The sequence below is a fragment of the Pimephales promelas genome, chromosome 16, assembly GCF_988280905.1.
Source record: "Pimephales promelas chromosome 16, fPimPro1.hap1.1, whole genome shotgun sequence".
NCBI lineage: Eukaryota > Metazoa > Chordata > Actinopteri > Cypriniformes > Leuciscidae > Pimephales > Pimephales promelas.
The window spans coordinates 18,222,500-18,243,018 of NC_142784.1; the positions used below are offsets into that span (position 1 = coordinate 18,222,500).

General features: G+C 38.5%; 1 protein-coding gene across 4 annotated transcripts in view; it reads left to right on the top strand.

Moving 5' to 3' along the window:
• Positions 1-432: 432 nt before the first annotated feature.
• The window catches only part of ksr1b (kinase suppressor of ras 1b), a 43,382-nt gene continuing 23,295 nt past the window's right edge, over positions 433-20,519 (top strand). The window contains exons 1-2 of one of the 4 annotated variants that reach the window (XM_089121130.1): positions 433-932; positions 16,935-17,075. In XM_089121130.1, coding sequence (XP_088977256.1) covers positions 690-932; positions 16,935-17,075 — 384 coding nt within the window. In that variant the 5' untranslated portion in view covers positions 433-689. Of the gene's footprint in view, positions 933-16,934; positions 17,076-18,412; positions 18,615-20,519 lie in introns of those variants that run through there. The other 3 variants (XM_039670790.2, XM_039670791.2, XM_039670793.2) reach the window with 3 other exon arrangements.

The window sequence follows — 20,519 nt, forward strand, 5'->3', positions numbered from 1 at the left end:
ATTTTAGGGATGCACAATGTCAGGTCATGTAAATTATAGTTGGGTTTTTTTTTTTTCAATCAGGATTGGAAGATGTTAGATGGATCCTTTCTAATTGTTTCATCAAACATGTATCAAAAATCATGTGTGATATAATAAAAAAGGCGATAAAAAATAATATTATATTTTAGAGGATAATAAATATAAATATTATCATTTTTAGAGGATAATATTATACTATAATCACATGTAAAAAAAACAAAAACAGATCTGCACAATTCAAAATTAACATGAAAGTTACGTATAATGCACTTTTAACAATGTCACTCTATGCAATAACTTAGCAACAACTTATCGTTTATGTAAAAAACTATTACGTAAGTGATTTCGAACGCGCGTGTAAACAAAACTTCATTTCCCACAGTGCAAAGCACGAAACGCTACATCAAACAGCTGACTAGGGGTGAAACTTATGTGAGCGCTTCTCTCAGGGCTTCGCGGGATATACATACAACGTTTGATGCGGAACAAGCTGACAAGGCGTTCTGTCTTGCTGTCAAACCAGACCACGAGTATGTTTGAGGAGTATGCTTGCGTTCTGAACTATTAGGCTACAATACTCATTTGGGGTAGGACTGTCACCTCCGTTTAGTCTACGTGCGCTCACAATAAACATGTCTTTGGACTAGTGTTTGCTGTAGTTCGCGCTCATGCCCCTAAACCCGTGCCAATGCCGAGGAATGGATACTGTCTCTAGCAAAGGGGGAAACATGGTCGCAAGTGACGAGGAGCATCTGGACGGGAGCGATGGCAGTAACGCGGGGATGGACGCGCTTCACCAGTGCAAACTCATCCAGAACTTGATCGAGATCTCCATCTCTAGTCTGAAGGGGCTCCGGACCAAGTGCGCCGCATCTAACGACCTGACCCAACACGAGATACGCGCTTTTGAGGTAACGGATTCAGTTTTTGCCTATAGGCTATGTGGCTTTTAACATCAAGCTTCGGTGCTGTTCATGCCAGGTTGGCTGCAGGTTATTACTTTACAAGTTTGTACCATGACACTAGTGGGATTCGGACTACGAATGATAGTTATTGATGTGTCTTAAAAATAATGTTTGCTCTATAGGTGCAAAAACCATCATAAATCAGCATCATTTTTCTTGTCTATTAATATATAACGTCATGCTAGGGTCATGGAAACCCCCTTTGGCTCACATTGTTTCCTGGTTCTTAAGATCGTTATTGAGGTTGCATCTGCCTACCCTATCCTGATGTCAAGTTTTACTTGTGTAATGTTGTGCATTGTGAAGAAGAAACGTTTTGCACTTGAAGAAATGAACAGCACTTTTGAGTAATAACATGTAGCGGGTCACTCCTTTATATTGTAATCATATGACAAGATGTGTCATGAAAATTGTAATGTTTATATGATATAGTGCTTTAAGGCAGTGCTTTACAACCACAAACCAACCTTTAAAGGGAACGCTCAAAAAAAAAAAAAAAAAATTCTGTCATTATTTACTCTCCCTCATGTCGTTCCAACCCCCTTAAAGGGTTAGTTCACCCAAAAAGGAAAATTCTGTCAGTAATTACTCACCCTTATTTCGTTCCAAACCCGTAAAACCTTCGTTCATCTTCGGAACATAAATTAAGATATTTTTGATGAAATCTGAGAGCTTTCTGTCCCTCCATTGATAGTGATGTCATTGCAACTTTCAAGGCCTAGAAAGGTGGTAAAAACATTTTTCAAATAGTCCATGTGAGTACAAATAGTCCATGACATCGACTCTCATCGCTTCATAACATTAAGTTTGAACCAGCTGAAAGGTGAAGCTCAAAGGTGCTGCGCAACACAAATGAACCTCATTGGTTCTTGCTGAAGCTCAAAGGTGCTGCGTAACACGAATGAACCTCATTGGTTCTTGAGGAAGCTCAAAGGTGTTGCGTAACATGAATGAACCTCATTGGTTCTTGCTGAAGCTCAAAGGTGCTGCCTAACACGAATGAACCTCATTGGTTCTTGCTGAAGCTCAAAGGTGTTGCGTAACATGAATGAACCTCATTGGTTCTTGCTGAAGCTCAAAGGTGCTGCGTAACATGAATGAACCTCATTGGTTCTTGCTGAAGCTCAAAGGTGCTGCCTAACACGAATGAACCTCATTGGTTCTTGCTGAAGCTCAAAGGTGCTGCGTAACACGAATTAACCTCATTGGTTCTTGCTGAAGCTCAAAGGTGCTGCCTAACATGAATGAACCTCATTGGTTCTTGCTGAAGCTCAAAGGTGCTGTGTAACACGAATGAACCTCATTGGTTCTTGAGGAAGTTCAAAGGTGCTGCGGAATTCAAATGAACCTCATTGGTTCTTGCTGAAGTTTAAAGTTGCTGCGTAACACGAATGAACCTCATTGGTTCTTGCTTAAGCTCAAAGGTGCTGCCTAACATGAATGAACCTCATTGGTTCTTGAGGAAGCTCAAAGGTGTTGCACAACACAAAAAGGAACCTCATTGGTTCTCGCACGTCAAGTGAACATGTGTGAGCTTCTGTTTACTACAACTGATGTGTGAGTTGATGAATGTTTATATATGTGAATAAAAGTCTAAATTCAATCTGTTCATCAAAGGGATTGTGTCTCTTCAGAAAATTTGGACTAAGCCGCCTAATTCAAATAGATTAGTTGTACTATGATCTCTCTATGAACTTCTGGATGTGATTTTTCAATAATGATGTAAATGCTTTCATGTAGCATAATTGTCATCGTCATCCTCATGATAATCACTGCAATGGAATAGTCTATTGTAGAGGAGTTTACTAATCAAAGTCCTCAAGCTGATCTAAAAATATGTTCCATCATGTCAAACAGCCTGTTATCTGAGTTTAGTTTATCTCTGCAAACTAGAAGAGCAAGTCAGAGTTATGCTATTTTTAACCATACGCAGGTATTTTTTTAACAGTGGTTAACCCCCTCCCACAAATGTGAACTGAAATCCAAAGTTGGTTGAACCCGTGGAACAGTCACTTTTAGTAATGATTGCATTTTTTGAAACACCTTAACAAGTGGCTTTTCCGCGAATACAAACTTATCTTCTTAGTAAGGTCAAGCACTTTCTTCTCTGAATCAAAACATGGCTTTCATGTTCACTCTTAGATATTCATACTTGCAGACTCAAACTTTTAAATAATCAAGTTGGGCTTGAGGCTTCGTTAAATAAACCATCTAACTTTGAAGATTTTATGATGCTAGTTCTCACAGAGACAGGTAATTGTTACTGTGGTGGGTTTTGGTGCTTGTTTTGGAGATACTTATCTACTGACTGTGTAGTCTTAGGGAGGCGCTTCGAGTTTTTCTCATGATTAAATTCAGAAATAACACTCGTTCAAATAAGGTCATGTCACTTTTTTATCACTTTCATTATTATAAGCCAAGTGCAAGAAAGAGAATGAAATGCATGTTGTTTTAAACCACATCAACATTTATATAACAGACAGAGTATGATAATGTGTGGTGGTGACCAAGGCCACAGTGAACTGTAATTACAAGCAATATACAATAAATAGTAAGCAGTAAGTACCTAGAGGGCTATATATAAAGTAAAATATAGTGTTAAACAGTGTCAGATGGATTAGTGTTGCCAGATGTAAACGTATACAGATTCTAGTGCTCATACAATGACTGTAATGCGGCAAGGATTGTGCTGAGGTAGAACAATAACAAGCAGAGTCAGGAGTATGGGTTGCATTTCTGCATCGGGTGGGGGTGGACAGTCCATTTGTTGATTGTCAGTCATTGGATAGTCTGAAAACTTGTGGGAAGAAACAGTTCATCGTCTAGTGGTTTCGGACTCCCCAAGCCGCCTCAAGCCAGATGGTAGGGGTATGAAACTAAAGAGATGGGACCCGTAATGATGCTCTGGTCCTTCCCGTTCAGCCCTTGTTAGCTGAAAGTCCGGTTCCACTAATGAACTGAGCTATTTTCACTACCCACGGAGATTTTTTATTGTTTTTTTGGTCTAAAAAAAGAGCAGTTAACATACCAGACAGTGATCCGGCAGGTAACTCGGGTACTCTCTGTGACACACCTGTAGAAGCTGTTGAGTTTTCACTAGCTTGAAGGGATTGTTCACCCCCAAATTAAAATTCTTTCATCATTTTCTCACCCTCAAGTTATTTCAAACCTGTATACATTTCTTTGTTCTGCTTGAACACAAAGGAAGATGTTTGGAAGAGTGTCTGTAACCAAGCAGATCTCGCCTACCCCCCATTCACTACCATAGTAGGAAAAAAAATACTATGGTAGTCAATGGGGGGTAGTCAATATGGTAGTCAATTATAAATATCGTTATACAGCAGAACAAAACATTTATACAGGTTTGGTACATCTTGAGGGTGAGTAATTGATGACAGACTTTTCAGTTTTGGGTGAACTATCCCATTTAGTCTCCTCTGTATGGTTAAAGAAGAGGTGATCAAGGTCCACTATTAAGGTGTCCGTCTTTGACACTGTGAGCAGTTGGTTTTTCTGACCTCTCATATATAATTTTGTGATTGTTTTTTTTTTTTTTGTTTTTTTTTGTCCATCTTGTTGATGTCATCAGCTTATGTAACTGCTTTTTATGTTTGGATCCTTTGGTCCGTAAGGTGTGTACACCACCCTGGTGACACTGGTGTTGAGAAAGGTTAACTTTGAAGTCAAGAAACACTAGGTGGCCATGACTCTTTTGATACCTGTGGAGACATAGGTCCAGTGTGAACTCTGTAGCCAGATCTGCAAGCAGCATTAAAAGCTTTCAGTGAACAGTTGTGGAGGGCTGAGTGAAGACTGACACAGTATGGGGTCAGGCCTTGAAGTGTGGCTTGACATCCCAAGGGCCGGCTTAAAGTGAGGGACATGGTAATCGCTGGAGTCGCTGCAGTATCCAGGTAATGGCACAGGATTTCCAATCGGCTCACTTCCTGGACCTCCAAGGATACAATTTGCATACCCAGTGAAGATGCCGATCTCCAGAGGCAACCAAATTGTGGCTAGAGGGAGCAAGCACATTCCTCTCACAAAGTCTCAATCCAGTCCTCCTCCTGGTGAGCCACCTTTTTGCAGAGTACACCTGTCCATGGTTGGAGGTCAGCTCTGCAAGAAAATGGACCTCAACAATGGACATTTACTTAATGCTAAAGACCTAGAATAGCTGGTTCCGGTGTGTCAGGAGTTAAACTCGGCAAGAAGGTAACACTCCAGGAGCAGGATTGGGCACCTCTGATTTCAGGAGAAGTGGTTGTTCCGTCACACATTGGACCTCAACATAGGGATGTGTGGTACCACGATTTTTGATCGTGATCGATTCAAATGTCTCCTCAATCTGCTTTGAAGAAATAGCGTAGTATCATGCTACATTCACAGTGCATTCTATCAGTTGCAGTTCTGACACCTCCATCCTAACGTACTGTGTACAGCGACGTATATTTACATCACAGATATTGCAGAGATTCCCAATCAAGTTTATAAATTGCATGCGTTTTAAAGACTTGCCGAAGCGTGAGAACACTAAATGTCTGTGCGTATTATTGTGCTTAAACTGTCTACACACTGGGTTTACATAAACACAGTTGATTATGTCTTAAAGGGATACTCCACTTTTTTTGGAAATAGGCTCATTTTACAAATCCCCAGAGTTAAACAGTTCAGTTTTACCATTTTTGAATGTATTCAGCCAATTTTCTGATATTTAGAATAATATCAGTAATCAGACAGTTTCTGGTCTCATTGACTTCCATAGTATATATTTTTTCCTACTATAGAAGTCAATGAGACCAGAAACTGTCTGGTTACTGATATTCTTCTAAATTTCAGAAAATCAGCTGAATACATTCGAAAATTGTAAAACTGAACTGTTTAACTTTGAGGGAGTTGTAAAATGAGCCTATTTCCAAAAAAAGTGGAGTATCTCTTTAACTGAGAACATAAACATTTTGGAGAAAAATAGATACTTGTCTGTATTAGATCGATTCACAAGGTTTTAACGTGAGAGCATTATCAAATATACTTGCTGCCTTTTGTCATCAATGTTACTCAAGCAACAAAAGACAGAGAAAATCACTTCCTGATCTTCACTGAATAACTTCAGTAGCTTTAATAAGAATCGGTGCATATATATATCATTTATACATTGAAGTCTATGTAGCATTTTATTTTTACATTTGTACTTGACAGCTACTGTTAAGTAGCCTGGGTTCCCCATACTGCCTTTGCGCAGCATGATTTTATTCACGCTGCTAGGCATTCTGGATATCATGGACCATATTTTCACCTCAGCGATGGGACCAGTGGCGCAAAAAGTGGGTATGCGCTATATGCGGCGCATAGGGGCGCAGCACAATGGGGGGCGCCAAAGCGATGGTAAAAAAAAAAAATATGTAGGCTATATTGTATTTCTATATGTAACTGCCGTTGTGCGTTTCTAAATCATTTCTGCATTCCTTCATTGTTATATAAAACTTTAGAGGACTAACAGCTAGGCTAGAGTAGGCGCCCTCATGGAGAAGGGGGGGGGGGTAATATCGCGAGCGGGCGGGGGCGCCGTGAGCTCTGAGCGAGCAGGTACGAGTAGTCGAGTTGTCGTCGAAAAAGATGGATTAAACAAAATGTTGTGGGGCTAAAAATGGAAAAAGAAAGAGAGAAAAGGAGATGGCATGTCAATTGATACGACAGCAGCTAAATAACTGCATGCATTGCTGAAAGCCAACAGGTAGGATTTAAAATGTGACATCCCAACACATGTAGGCTATATCTCGGTGGCCATCGGGACTACCGGGAGATTCCCGCTGGGCCGACGTGCTTTTCAGCCAATACATTTCATCCTTTTTTAATTTATTTGTCTTAACGGCCCACAAAACTCATACATCGGCGGCCCATTTGTTTGTTGTTTGTTTTGTTTTTTGCTAATTGGCAGCGCTGTGCTGGTGTAATGCATTGGTCAAAAAAAGTCAGCTTTAGTTTTTTTTTTCTGACACACTGGCCCATGAAATACGTCATTATGCGCTTATATCTTTCAAGTATAGAAATTAGTGCAAAACTAATTATGAAAGTTTCCTTTATTTTTCTGTGCATTTTGTTTTACAATAGCCTTTATAGCTACTATCATGGGATTAATAATATAACTATTTATTTAGTAGTGTAATGTAGACAGACACTAACTAAAAGAGGTTCAAATTTTTCTCTGTTTAATTTGCACCCTGAATATGGGTTGGAGCTTTCAATTTTGAACTCTCAAAGTGCACCAGACTGCTGAATTTAACATTACAGAACACAAAATTTTCTTACGGGGGAGCATGCCCCCGAACCCCCCTAGAGAAACTGAGGTCCACAGTTTTACCTAAAATCCTGTGAGAAACACTGGTATTGCTGTTCCAATGGAGCTTATAGTTTTCTTAGGGGGGTTCATCAAGGTGGAGTAGATATAGTTTAATTGTGTTAAAAAACGAGAATTTTGCACTTATTTTCTTCTGTTAGCTCACTTATTACACAGCACACTTACATTACATTTATTTTTTTTAATTTTTTTTTGGGGGGGGCGCTAAAATTGTTGCTGCATACCCCTCTGAAACTGGGTAGTTGCGCCCCTGGATGGGACTAATCAGAATGGGGAGGGAGCAGCAAGACGATGACGTTGTCTATGCGACACACCGAAGCAGTTTGTTTATACCTATGGATCAAACATGGCGGCAGACGCAAAGCTACCTTTCGATGCAGCCTTAGATATTGTTCTAAGTAGTTTAGAATGCTAATAAATATCTGACCCATCGTCTTCTTCCTAGTCTAATTTCTTTTCGCTCTACATACGTCATCTGGTATAATTGAAATGATTGGCTATGCACTACGTTCAGGCGCATTTGATAGATATTCGTAGCACCCAATGCATTCGTAAACCATGTCTCAAATACGAGAAAATGAACATGTGGTTCCCAGACCACATCTCATTGTCAATGGCCTAAATGGTCTATCATTCTTTTATTCTTTCATATTTTGTTACCTTGTAAGGCTACATTTTTCAAACAGGTTAATTAGATTTGCTTTACTGCTCAGACACAGTGAAAAAAAATATCTTGAATCATTTGCGATTTTCCTGCAAAAAAATTGTGATAGAATATTTTTGCCCCTACCTCAACATTCAGCTAAACAGAAACAGCCATTCACTGCCATTATAAAGCTTGGAAGAGCCAGGTCATTTTTTTATATATATAACTCTGATTGTATTCGTCTGAAAGAAGAATGTCATATACACCTTGGATGACTTCATGGCTAATTCTCATTTTTGAGTGAACTATACATTTAATTTCCAAAGCCTTTTTAAAAATTTCCCAATTAGTGTGACCGAAACAGTTGGGCAGGGCTTTGTTTTCTTCCTCTGGACACACTTTGATAACCGTGGCGATCTGTTTTCCCAATACTCAAAGCAAAAAACAGAGATGTTGCTAAATGGCAATTATAGTTTAGATTCCTGTCAGTAAATCTCACTAAATTCCTGTGGATGAACTTGGCTGTCTCTCTGGCAGCTGAGAATCTCTGGTTAGTTGTTTGTCTTCTCTGGTCTTTGGAAAGATTGCTATGTGTTTGCTATTGTGGCTGTTCCTATATTTAGCAAGTATGCTCACTTCACATGCATGTGATTAGTGAGCAAGATTCCCCAATCCAAGGGATGGTTTGCGAAAGTGAGTCTGACTCTGCACCATACAACCCTGTAATGCCACAAGTCCACTAAGCACTTTAGCATAGACCGAGAGCATCCAACAAAGGGCCGAAGAACAAAAGTAGTGGAAAGTCCAGGCAATGCATTCTTCCCTCTCCCCGCTTGAACAATAAGCCTGCAACTGACAGGCTGAATTGCATTAGGAGTAGGGTTACATCAAGCACTCAGAATAAACTGAACTGTGTGTGTTTATTGATATTGGAGAAGACAAGCAGTTTGCATTTTGACATCTCTTTTATCCGTCTTGATTGTGGAACAATAGAAAATCCTTATAGGTTCTTGTTTGATCTAGTAAGGAGAACAGATGCTGACCTGGACACTAGCAGATGTCCTACAACCATGTGTTACACAATAACCCAAACAAACCAATGAGTGTTACGTATCTGTCTTGGAGCAGACCCACACTCTCTCCTTGTAAAGAAGTCAGGCATTCATATTAACAGCGAATTGGTGGTCTGGAGGTCACCAAGTCATTGTACTGGTAGGCATTTCTGCTTGACTGCTGTATTTAATTGTATCAGGAAACAAATCACCCCAGGTGGATTTCCCAGTGCTAGTTGCCAACATTCATTGAAATTGCGCAACTTTGTCGCTGCAAATCGTGAAGACTGACTTAATATGACTTAAAAGTCAGCAAATATGCACATCTTTAGTTCATTTTGGCTGTTCCATGTATTTAAATTGTTTTTCTCTCCCTATTTGTCTCCACAGATATGCATATATTTTCTGTTGAATTATGCATCTCATTCTAGCATGTGAGTTATGGGCCATTTGAAACTAGTTTTGCACAGAACTGTCATCTGTTTCATGCAATTTATGTCTGCAAACAAGTGTGAACATATACCACTTGATCTTGCACATTTTTTCTTCACATTGAGAGAAGTGTAAGGCCCTCAACTAAAATTTGTGTTAGAGTCACTTCTTCGTCTTTTAGTAACACCATCTGGCTATCACTAAATGTTCTCCACGCTCGATACAGATCTGGCCACAACCACTCTGTGGCCAGAGTCTGTCAGTTTGCAAGACTGTTTGTTCTCAGAAGCAAATCATGCATCGGTTTTACACGTTCAAAATGTGAAAATGCAAGGGTTTTTTTTATTGGTCAGGAAGTGCTGTGCATTGAAGTCACATTTTCTATTTGTTTTGTGCTGGTTAATAAACTGTCAAATTGTTTTTTGGGGGGGATTTCTTATGTGTTCATGCATAGTTGTTTTAGCGGGCGAAGTGTCGATTTTAGCATCTACCGACGGCTCATAATCTGAGCGAGTCTGATGGCTTGCAAGTTTTGAGAGGTTTAAGAACAAATTAAAAATTACATCGGTCCAAGATTTGTAGTCTGAGAAAGAGAACTTTTGGTCTTGTAATGATCTCACTACTAGACTAGACTAATCTATTTTATCTAATTATTCGCCAGGATTTAAATAATAGCGTGGTAAAAAAAAAACGTGTAGTCTACAATAACATTCTAATGATTTGTGCTTCGCGTTGGCGGGTATTTGGTGCTGGTGCTGCCCCTGCATGCTGCAATGACGTCACTTTTAATGAAGGGGTCTCCCCATCTTAAGACAAGGTGGGAGATATCTGCTGTGGGACATGTATAATGTGTCATCTATGTTTTATCAGAACATATTAAAAGGAATAATTCGCCCAAAAAAAATGAAACTCCTGTCATCATTAACTGTTACGTTGTTCTTGTATGACTCTGTCAAATGAGTATTTTGTCCCATTGAATTTCTTTGTATAGAAAAAACTATGACAACACTGAGGTAAAACCACTCTCCCTCACTCCCATTTCTATGGTATTCTCTATGGTATGTATATGGTATCCCATTTGGTTGTATCAATAATGGCTTTATGATGTTTTTGTCAAAACACATTAAGTATTAATACAAAGTGCACAAAACTGCTTGCTTATAACCCAAATTTTTGGTTTTTGGGGAAGGCTATATTTCATTACTATGTCTACAATAATAATATAATAAAATGCGATATGAATATTCCCACATTTCTGCTACAATACCATGGTTACAGTTAGTGTTACTACAGCAAATCCATGGTAAATGTTGCTGATTTGTGGCTTTACCTTTAGCGTCAGTTATGACGCGGGTAGGTTTAGGTCTGGGGTAGGGTTAGGGTTAGATAGCGTCATCTAACTGACGTTAAAGGGTGCCCTGAAACGTCGGATGTTGACATATGGTCAAAAGCGTCAGTTAGGTGACGTCTTGGGATGAGAACGGGCTGTATAACTGTATTGTTGTCCTGTTTTCCACGTCACTGTTATTGAGAATGTGAGCACCGTTTCATCTGGCTAAACTAGTTTAAATAACCAAGATATTTGTGGTTTGTAACAAATATTCTGAGAGAACTGTGCTCCTGACTGGATCTCTGTTTAGTGATTGTGTGATCGAGCCCGTCCGGTCAGTAAGTGTTCATTTGGGCAGAGCTAATAAATGGTCCAGCCATGTGCTGTGCCGTTCAAACGAGTAGGCTAATGCTGTTTCGTTCTGCTTTTGTCACATTTAATGTTTCTTAACATTATGTATGTTTCTTAAATAATTGCACTAATCAGTTTTCAAATTGTCAAGTTGTGACTCGTGGTTTACTGCTACACCTGCCCTAAAATCTAGTGCTGTCACCTTGTTTTAAAATTTCAATGGATTAATTTGTAAATTATGCATGGCAGGCCATATCTAGCCTAATATATTTCAATAGACAAGCTGTGGGCTGTTACTTTGGATGCCCCATATTTAACAAACTGCAAAATTGTTTAACCTGTAAAGTATGCTGACTTGTGACACACACACCTTCCTGATTTTCTTTTAAATTACCACCTGCAAGAACCATTTTGGGCCAATTACATTGAGTACAGGCCTGTGGCTTATTGCAGAATCATTAAATTTGCAGTGGATGGGGAAAGGGATTGCCACATTGTTGGATGTGAGCTCATAAACCCTGTTTCTGCACCAGGGCAGTGCTTATAGTAGTTGAGTGATTTTCCTAGATGATGCTCTTTTATTTAATAGACCCCATAATTGACTGAAGAGATTTGGGAAAAACACATTTTGTAGAATCACAACTCCTTAGCCTCTCAGTTTTGATTTCTAGGAAATGCATGTAGCGTGAGAGCTCATCAAAGGCTTTTTAAGGCTCATTTGCTCTTTGTTTCTATGGATGGAAAGTTAACACATCGCTGCGAGGCCCATTAGGTGCGGTGAAGCATAGACCTCTCAACCGGCTAATGTTTGTTCACATCAGGAAATCCCCATGTGGTTTTTCAACAGCTTTTTCCCCCTTTCTCTTTTCTCGTGTCTTATGACGTTCCACACACCCTTGCACTTTATTGACTAATGCCTCCGTTTTTATTCACTTTTTGTGTGTGCTTGCTTGCCTTTTATTTATATACATGTATACTTTTCTATTAAACATTGTTTTTATTCTCTTTTTGATTTTGAATTCTGTCATCATTGGGACAAAGATTTGTGGTTGCCCACGTTGCGCTACTCAAGTGATTAATAGACCTATCATGATTTTAGAGCTAGCAGGATTGTTTAAACATAGCATTCATCATCCCATATGCCTTTATGTTATTGTCAGAAACCAAAGGAGCGGAGTTGTTTGTATTGGTGACACAGTGTGTAACGGGATCCACATCACTCCACTACGGTCTACAGTTACCTTATCATCTGGTACAACCGTAGCACTTCTTTATACAAAGTTTGTCAAATTTGATGAAATGAAGTGAATTCGCAATAATGAGTGCATGCCGACACAAAAGACGTGGAAATTACATCATCTAATCATGTGTCTTTCTCCATCCACAGTCCACACTCATGCCAGAAACACTCCTCTTCCTGAAATGACTGTTGCACTGTTTTGCCAGGAACCATAATGATGAAATCACTTGCTAAACTATTGATTTCCAACGTACTCTTTAATAACATTCGTAACAGACACCACCTTATCATGTGGATTGTGTCTCTTACCTCTTGCTTTGCATCTACGAGCCTCTCTTGCGAGCACGGCTGTTTTTGAATGTCACAAAAGATTCTCAACTTATCCTCTCAGGTCTCACGCAGACACTTTAGTTAAGCAGGTCCCCCCTGCCCCATACGCCAGCCTCCCCTTGAGAGGTGTAATGGAGACGGCAGATGAGAGGAGAGATACAGGCGTCATTGAATACAGGCATACTCCTGCACATTGTGCCAGGCTGTGTCTGGTGGAAGCTAACACCTTGTTGTGTTTGAGGTTCGCTCGTGGCCGACCGATGCATCAAATCAGCTTGGGGGCATTCTCACATAGTACCTTGAGAAAAGAGCCAGCGCACCCTCTCAGAATGCTATAGACCTCTTGAAACTTTAATGATACACTGGTCCTCTTTTGAAGACTGTGCTACATGCTATCTTGGCAGTGTTGCAAGGGTGAGGTGATAATACGCTCATACATAAAGCCATCCATTGCTGTCGTGTCTCTGTGGAATTAACAACCAGTAAGGCGCTCCAATACTGCAGATGCGTTCTTCCAGAGTGCTGTGACCTTATATAGAGATGCGAATGGAAAGAGCTCATCATCTGCACAGGTGGCTGGTTGCTGGGCTACAGGTGCAGGCTGATTTATCTCAGTGACCTAGACTACAGAGTGTATTTCTCTGTGGTGATCTTTAGACAGATTGTGAGTTTTGATAAAAAAAATTTTAATGTGTAACAGTGTGTGAAATCTAGAAACGGTTAGAATTTTTCTCACACACTTGCAGTTCTCATTAATGGCTTGTGTACTTCCTCTTTCCCTGCTTGACGACACAGTCTGCCAGCCTTATCACTCTTATTAGACAAAGGCTAAAATTTTGACAGTTTTGACTATTTGCTTTTTTATGTTGAAGGTCAGGTAAATCGGAAACATCTGAAAAAATATGTGGGTATCTAGTAGGTAGCATGTTCAATTTAAGACATTAAAGGGGCTGTATGTAGTTTTTTGTAGCAAAAAAATGTGTTTGATATGTTTGCAGAGATTTAAAAAAATATTTGGTTCTCTGAAAAGCAATGATGTTGGAATGAGTGTTCCGTGTCTGAATGTCTGTTTTTGTTTTGGTCTTTGTGATCCCGCCCACACTGCCAAATTACCAAATAGTATTTCGACACCCTGGGTTGCCAAAAAACGATTCTCTGTAATAAAAACATTGCAAATGTAGACTTTACATTAGCTGATCAACTTATGCTATCCATTGGCAGTTGCACTATTTTCTGTTACACGTCCTCATCCGCGTGAATTTGGACTGCAGGACCCATTTCAACCGTTAGCTGTCTGGCCTGACGTGTTGCATTGAGTTTAATTTGTCATGTGAAGACTGTGCGCGTCACAACAGAACACTGTATCCGTGGCTAGTATCCACTGTGTCCTGGATGAGGGCGTGTGTGTGAAGTGCCGTAAAGGAATATTCTCGGGAGCTGATATCACGCGATACTTCCTGAGCGGCCCGCCGGACCAAAGTTGCAAGTGAGATTTTCCGCTCAAAGGCATCAGAGAGGGGCGAGACGGCCACCATTTAACCTGAAAGAAGTCATATAACCATTTCAATAACTCTGAAGCTGTTCAGTTACGCTAGAAAAACTGCATAGTATCCCTTTAACCCTCTGGTGCTAAAGGTTTTGGCACTTTATGCAAACACACTCACACACACACACACACTACTACTAGTCACACTTGTATTGTTCGCAGTCAAAAATGACCGCATTGGAAATGATTGGGAGATTAATTTTATCTAGTGAAAACTTTTGGTACTGCAGCTAAACAAAATCTTTCTAAAAGTAAGGTTTTGATTTTGTCACAGTAAATCATGTTTTGGAAAATAAATATTTCACATGAAATGTTAAAATATTATTTTGTGAATTTTCATAATAAACTTTTAACAAATAACTTTTTTTAATTTTATTTTTTACTTTAAGTCCCAACTCCAACGCATTCAATATTTAGGACAGTTTAAGTTGGAAAATTCATTTTCATGCATTCTCAACAAATGGTTAACAAGTAATAAAGGGATCATAACATTCCATAAATAAAATTTGAAGAAAAAAAAAGGTAATTTTTGTCCTCTACACAAGCGAGGAGGGTTAATTTCATGCAAATAGTTATAAATAAATTGACGCAATTAAAAAAAATATTGAGGAAAATACCACTTTTTGTAATGTATATATACTATATTGTTTTCATTTGCTATAGTGTGATGTTTTATAACTTCCTTCATTCTGGGCGTTTGTGAGCAAATATTAATCTGCACATTGTGTAATGACATTTGTTATTGGTTTATCATATTTGTACATATACTCTGCATTATTTTTTTTTTTAAGTTTTGTTTTTTGAGTCTCGTGCTCACCAAGTCTCAATTTATTTGATCAGAAATACAGTAAAACACTGTAAATTTTATAGTTTGAAAATATCAGGTTTCTATGTAAATATACATGAAATTTATTCCTAAATTATCAAAGCTGTATTTTCAGCATCATTACCCCAGTCTTCATTGTCAAACGATCCTTCAGATATCATTCCAATATACTGATTCTCTGCTCAAAAACATTCATAACATTCTTCTTAATATCAGTGTTATTTTCAGAATTCTTTGTTGAATAGCAAGTTAAGAAGAGCACACATTTGGTCAATATAATGCATCCTTGCTAATTATAAGTATCATTTTATTTCTGAAAAGAAATCTTACTGACAAACTTACAAAAAGTATTATATATATATATATATATATGAAGAGTTCAGATGCAAAAGCCTCTAAGTGCCATTTGAAATTTTCTTCTTTAATGATCATTTTTATCAAGCTTGTATATTTAAGTTCAGTGATTTCACTTAAATGGCAATGATAATTACCTATTAATTGTTATTTAAGTGAAATAACTGAACTTAAATATATAAGTTTGATAAAAATCATCATTAAAGAAGAAAATTTCAAATGGCATTTAGAGGCTTTTGCATCTGAACTCTTCATATATATATATGTAATTATATCTATATTTACAGCTTTAGCAGTTTCTATATATAGCTTTTGTTATATCTATATTTACAGTTTTAGCTTGACTACAGCTATGGGGATATATATATATATATATATATATATATATATGCAAAAGGGGAGTAATATTGTTTCAGTTCATGCAGTCTGTAGTCAATGAAGTGAATAAGAAAGAAGCACCACCAAACATCTTATGGGGCCAAGTCTTTTAACAAATTTTACCTAAAGTAACCTTTTTATTTTCAAGTGACCTTTTTAGTCAGTGAAACGAGCTCTTCTTTATGAGCACAGTTGCAGCTGTGGTTGTCTGAGAGGCAGGTGTGAGGTGGTTTCTGTTAACCTGTGGACCGCAGTGTCTTGCTGCTCCATGATGTCACATGGGACCCAAGTGTGTTCCAGCCAGGGTTGCCATAGTGGCAGAACAGACGCCCCTGTGAGAAAGAGTCCAGACTCCCTTGCCATGATAACCTCCCAGCGTCTATTTATAGACTGCACTGTTTATTGCAGTGAGAGCGTTACGGCAACAAAGGGAGAGCACCGTCTGAATCGTCTTTCTTTGTCCAGTAAGCCTTGAACATCATTTGCTTGTTGTTCTTATGATAAGATAATGACCGGAGGGAGCACTGGCTGGTATTTGAACTGTACAAGAAAACATGGTGAGCTTGTGTACAGTGTTTGTGTGCATGCCACTGTAGTTGGTTATTTAACTGACACGACACACACACTTTCATCACCCACCCTTTTACAATGAAGTCACACATGGGGATTTCCTTTGCACTGTTCTCTCTTTGCATTCCGCGTGCAACGCTCGCTTGCGGACGTGAAGGTTTACAGAAAAATGCTTATGCTCAATTATCATATGCTGCTTGTCCCTCATTGACGTACTTATTTCAATCTTCTGTGGCATCTGATTAGTCAGTTTGAAACAGCTCTTTTTCTCTGAAGTTCTGTGAAACGTGAAATGTAGCATGACATTTTTTTTTTCTTTTTGCCCTGTTTTAATGTCTGAAGTCATTCTCCAAGGATTTCAATCCACAGGGCTTCATATGAAATAAATAAGAAAAGTTAATTTCTTTATGTTTTAAGGAATAAAAACTAATTATAGGACAGATGGTGTCATTTGAAAAAGCAAACAGATATATTACATGATCAGTGAGTCTCAAATGAGTTGTTACATCAGTCTGTGTGTGATTGCCATCTACAGGTGAAGCTGGTGAAGTACATCAGTAAACAGTTGGAGTGGAAGCAGAGTGTTCCAGAGAGTGAGCGACCGCTGGTGCTGGACTCTTACCCACACCTCACAGACTGGCTCCACACCATCAACCTCCGGACAGAACTCATAGAGGTAGCAATATGTGTGTTTGTACTCAATCAGGGGGGTAATCCATTGACCAGAAGTTGAAGCCGGCCGGGTGCCACCAACTTGTAGCAGAACATCATTCCCATTGACTCCCATTCATTAAGGCGTCACTTTGACAGCGAATAACTTTACATCTGAGGCGTTTGAAGACTCCATTTGTCCAATTATTTATTCCTAAAGAAACACGACAATGTATAAAATGCTCCTTTACCATGTAGCTTATGTTATGGGCCCGTAGAAGCAGTTTTTTTTTTGTAAAAGTAGGCTAACGATTTCTTCATAACCACGCGACTCTCTGTCGCACATTAGAGAGATTACCATATGGACAGGAGGAGAAGCTCGCAGGCAATCAGGGAAACGTGGAGGCAAAATAATTAATCAGAATACCTTGCAAAAGTGTCTCCTGCTCCTCGCTCATGGACAGCTCATACTCACACTCTCCGCCTCTGCATGTTTCGGAAGGGAATGATTCAGATTTCTCATGCCACAGCCACTAGAAGGCAGACGGGTCGCTCACATCACATCTACGTCGTCAAGCTCTGTTTGAGTCAGTTTGAGTCTGGAAGTCCTAAAAAATCGCTAAAAATGGCCTTCACTTGTCTCAGTGGAGTTCCAATGAGATGGCTCTGTCCACTTCTTATACTGTCTATGTGCATTTGTTCCTTTATTGCCTAAAGTTGACCATATTTCCCTGCTTCATGACCTATATTCGGCTAATGGACCATTTTTGGGTGTTTTTTTTTTTTTTTTGTTGGTTGTTGGTTTAGTTGTAGTTTACATATACAGTATAAGTGACTGTTTTTTTCATACTTTAATAAATATAAATAAATAGAATGAATAAATAAATAGAATAACATTCAGAATAATATATTAGTTTTTAAAAAGTTGTTGCCTCAATTTTGCATTATCTGCTAGCCATTTTATGGCCTCTCGTACCTAATTGCTGTTTCTGTTTATTTTATTATACAGCAGTATGTAAAGCGTGAGAGTACAATATAACCTCTTCTCTTTAAAAACAGGCTTCTTAAACTGTATCTACTTAAAGAATGTGTGTTTACAAAATGTCTGTTATTGGAGGGTTTGGACAAGGGAGGAAAAATGTTTTGCTTGCTCGCTCGCTGTGTTCTCTGTGGCGTTTCAGCCCTCGGTGGATCCACACACCTGATCCCACTCCAAAGCTCAGAATGTGCAGCGTCAGCCATTGTGTTCGACTCTCCAGTCGGTCTGTTTTTAGACTCCAAAAGGGGTCTCTGTCTCTGCCAACCAAACCTCCCTCCCCCCCTCGCCCCCATACTGTCATACACAAAGCTGACCAGAACAGCACTGCATTCATGACTGCCTGGAAAATGCGTAGACTTATTTGTCTTCAATAGACAAGGAAACATCCAAACAGGGAAATAAACAGCCTATACAAGACTGAGGAACAAAACTTTAAAAATAAAAACAATTTATCCTAGTGGGGACGAGAGAGGTCACTTTGCGGCATGCCTCTGATTAGCTGACTGCTTCACTTCGGTCACTGCGGTAGGACAGCATGTTTATTTTCTTTTTTTTTATTGTCTGTTCCATTTTTCCTCTCTCTTTGGACTTTAGATGTCCCAAAATATTTGCTTTGTCGTTGTAAACAGTCCATTTCTGGTGTTGACCCAATGCTACCAAAATTGTGTATTGTACAAAAGTCAACTAAAATGTCTTTAAATTGAATTAAAATGTATTGGTATTAATAATTGTATTATTATATTAATAATTGTAATGATTTAAGAAAAATACAGTTATATTGGCAGTCTGTATTTACCGCACAAAACATATTGTGGTCTGCATAAACTATGTTTATTCTTTTTGCAAGTAATCACATTTAATGTATGGTAGTCTGTAAAATATTTTTGTTTACTTTGAATACAATTACAGTCACATACAGTATGTTGACTTATTTTATTTTATTCCTATTGTCTAAGACCCAATTTTGAGTCAAGTTGCCCTAATCACTGCCCCTACTCAATAAGTTTGTTCTTTACCGTATCACACAAGGCTGCTAGAGTGTGATTCACAGGGCAGGAATGCATGCATGTGGCAGGACACCCATAGGCAGCCTGCCCCTCTCGGGGAGGACAGCAGGGAATCCAGTTGCCCCAGTGTAACTGAATGGGATAGAACTTTCCCAGGAAGAGCAGAGGAATACTATTCCCTCCTGCACTCTCAGAAAGAAAATGGTACAAAAACGATACCCAGGATGGGACCCTTTAAAAGGGTACAATCTTTGAGGAACTAATTTGCACTCTTTAGTTATGAAATGTGTACCTTTGAAAGGGTTCCCCTGTGACATTGACCTTTTTTCTGAGAGTGTGTGGCCATCAAGGTGGAACTTTGGCCAATTTGGTTCTATTTGCATGATTAAACAGTTTAGGGGTTTCTTTGGAGATGTTTTGCATATGTGTGGCTTGTGGTTCCTAGTGCATCTACAGAACTGCTAGGAAACACCCTTGAAATTGTTACTGCTTTGTGAGTTTGTTTACATAGGAGTTACTAGAAATGGAGAACTATCTAGGGTGTCGTCATAGTTATACTGCGACCGATTATAATCATATGTGTTGTTTACATAAAAACTGGTTTCATATACTTTATATCTGACCATGTTTAGTGATACTGATGTCATGATGTCATAACCTGCTTCATCTGATATCATGCTCTATATGAAATTTCTGTTGACAAGTATTAGGCATTAAGACAAGTATAGCATCTGTAAGCTAATGATACTAGCACTTTAATCGCACTCTTATTTTTTAACTTATTATTTATACAGTGCTTTTTAGTGTTTGTATGAAGTCACTCAGGTTTGCTTGAAATAATGCTTATGCTATACGACTTTAAAATAAACACTACTTTGGTTATCATGTAAGGCAATAACATTAAGAATTTAAGCAAGGTGTCCAAATACATTCGGGACATATGTAACCATCTGATCATATCCAGGCTTGTTATCAAGTGAAAATATATAAAAAACAATTGTAAATTGACATAAAGCTGAAATAGTTTAATTATTAATATAAGTAGGCTATTAGATTTATAGTAATACTAAAATTAGCTGCACTAAAATTAACCATAAAATAAAATGTAATTAGTAATATTTAAAAAAGAAACCAAATTAACAAAAGCACAAAAAAGTTACTAAAAAATAAAATGAAAATATAGAAATAAAAGCTAATTAAAAATATTAATAAAACCTATAATAGTAATACTAAAATAACAGATAAATACACATTTGTTGTGTGCGAGTCAATGAGCAATAACTGAGAGTTGATGTCACTTTATTTTGTATATTGTGACTCATTCCATGATGTTTCCAGCTGCCACAGTCTGAAGGGATTTCCCATTGCTCAATAACAGTAAGAGAGAGGAGCAACAACCATGATGCACCATTCAAATTTGCGT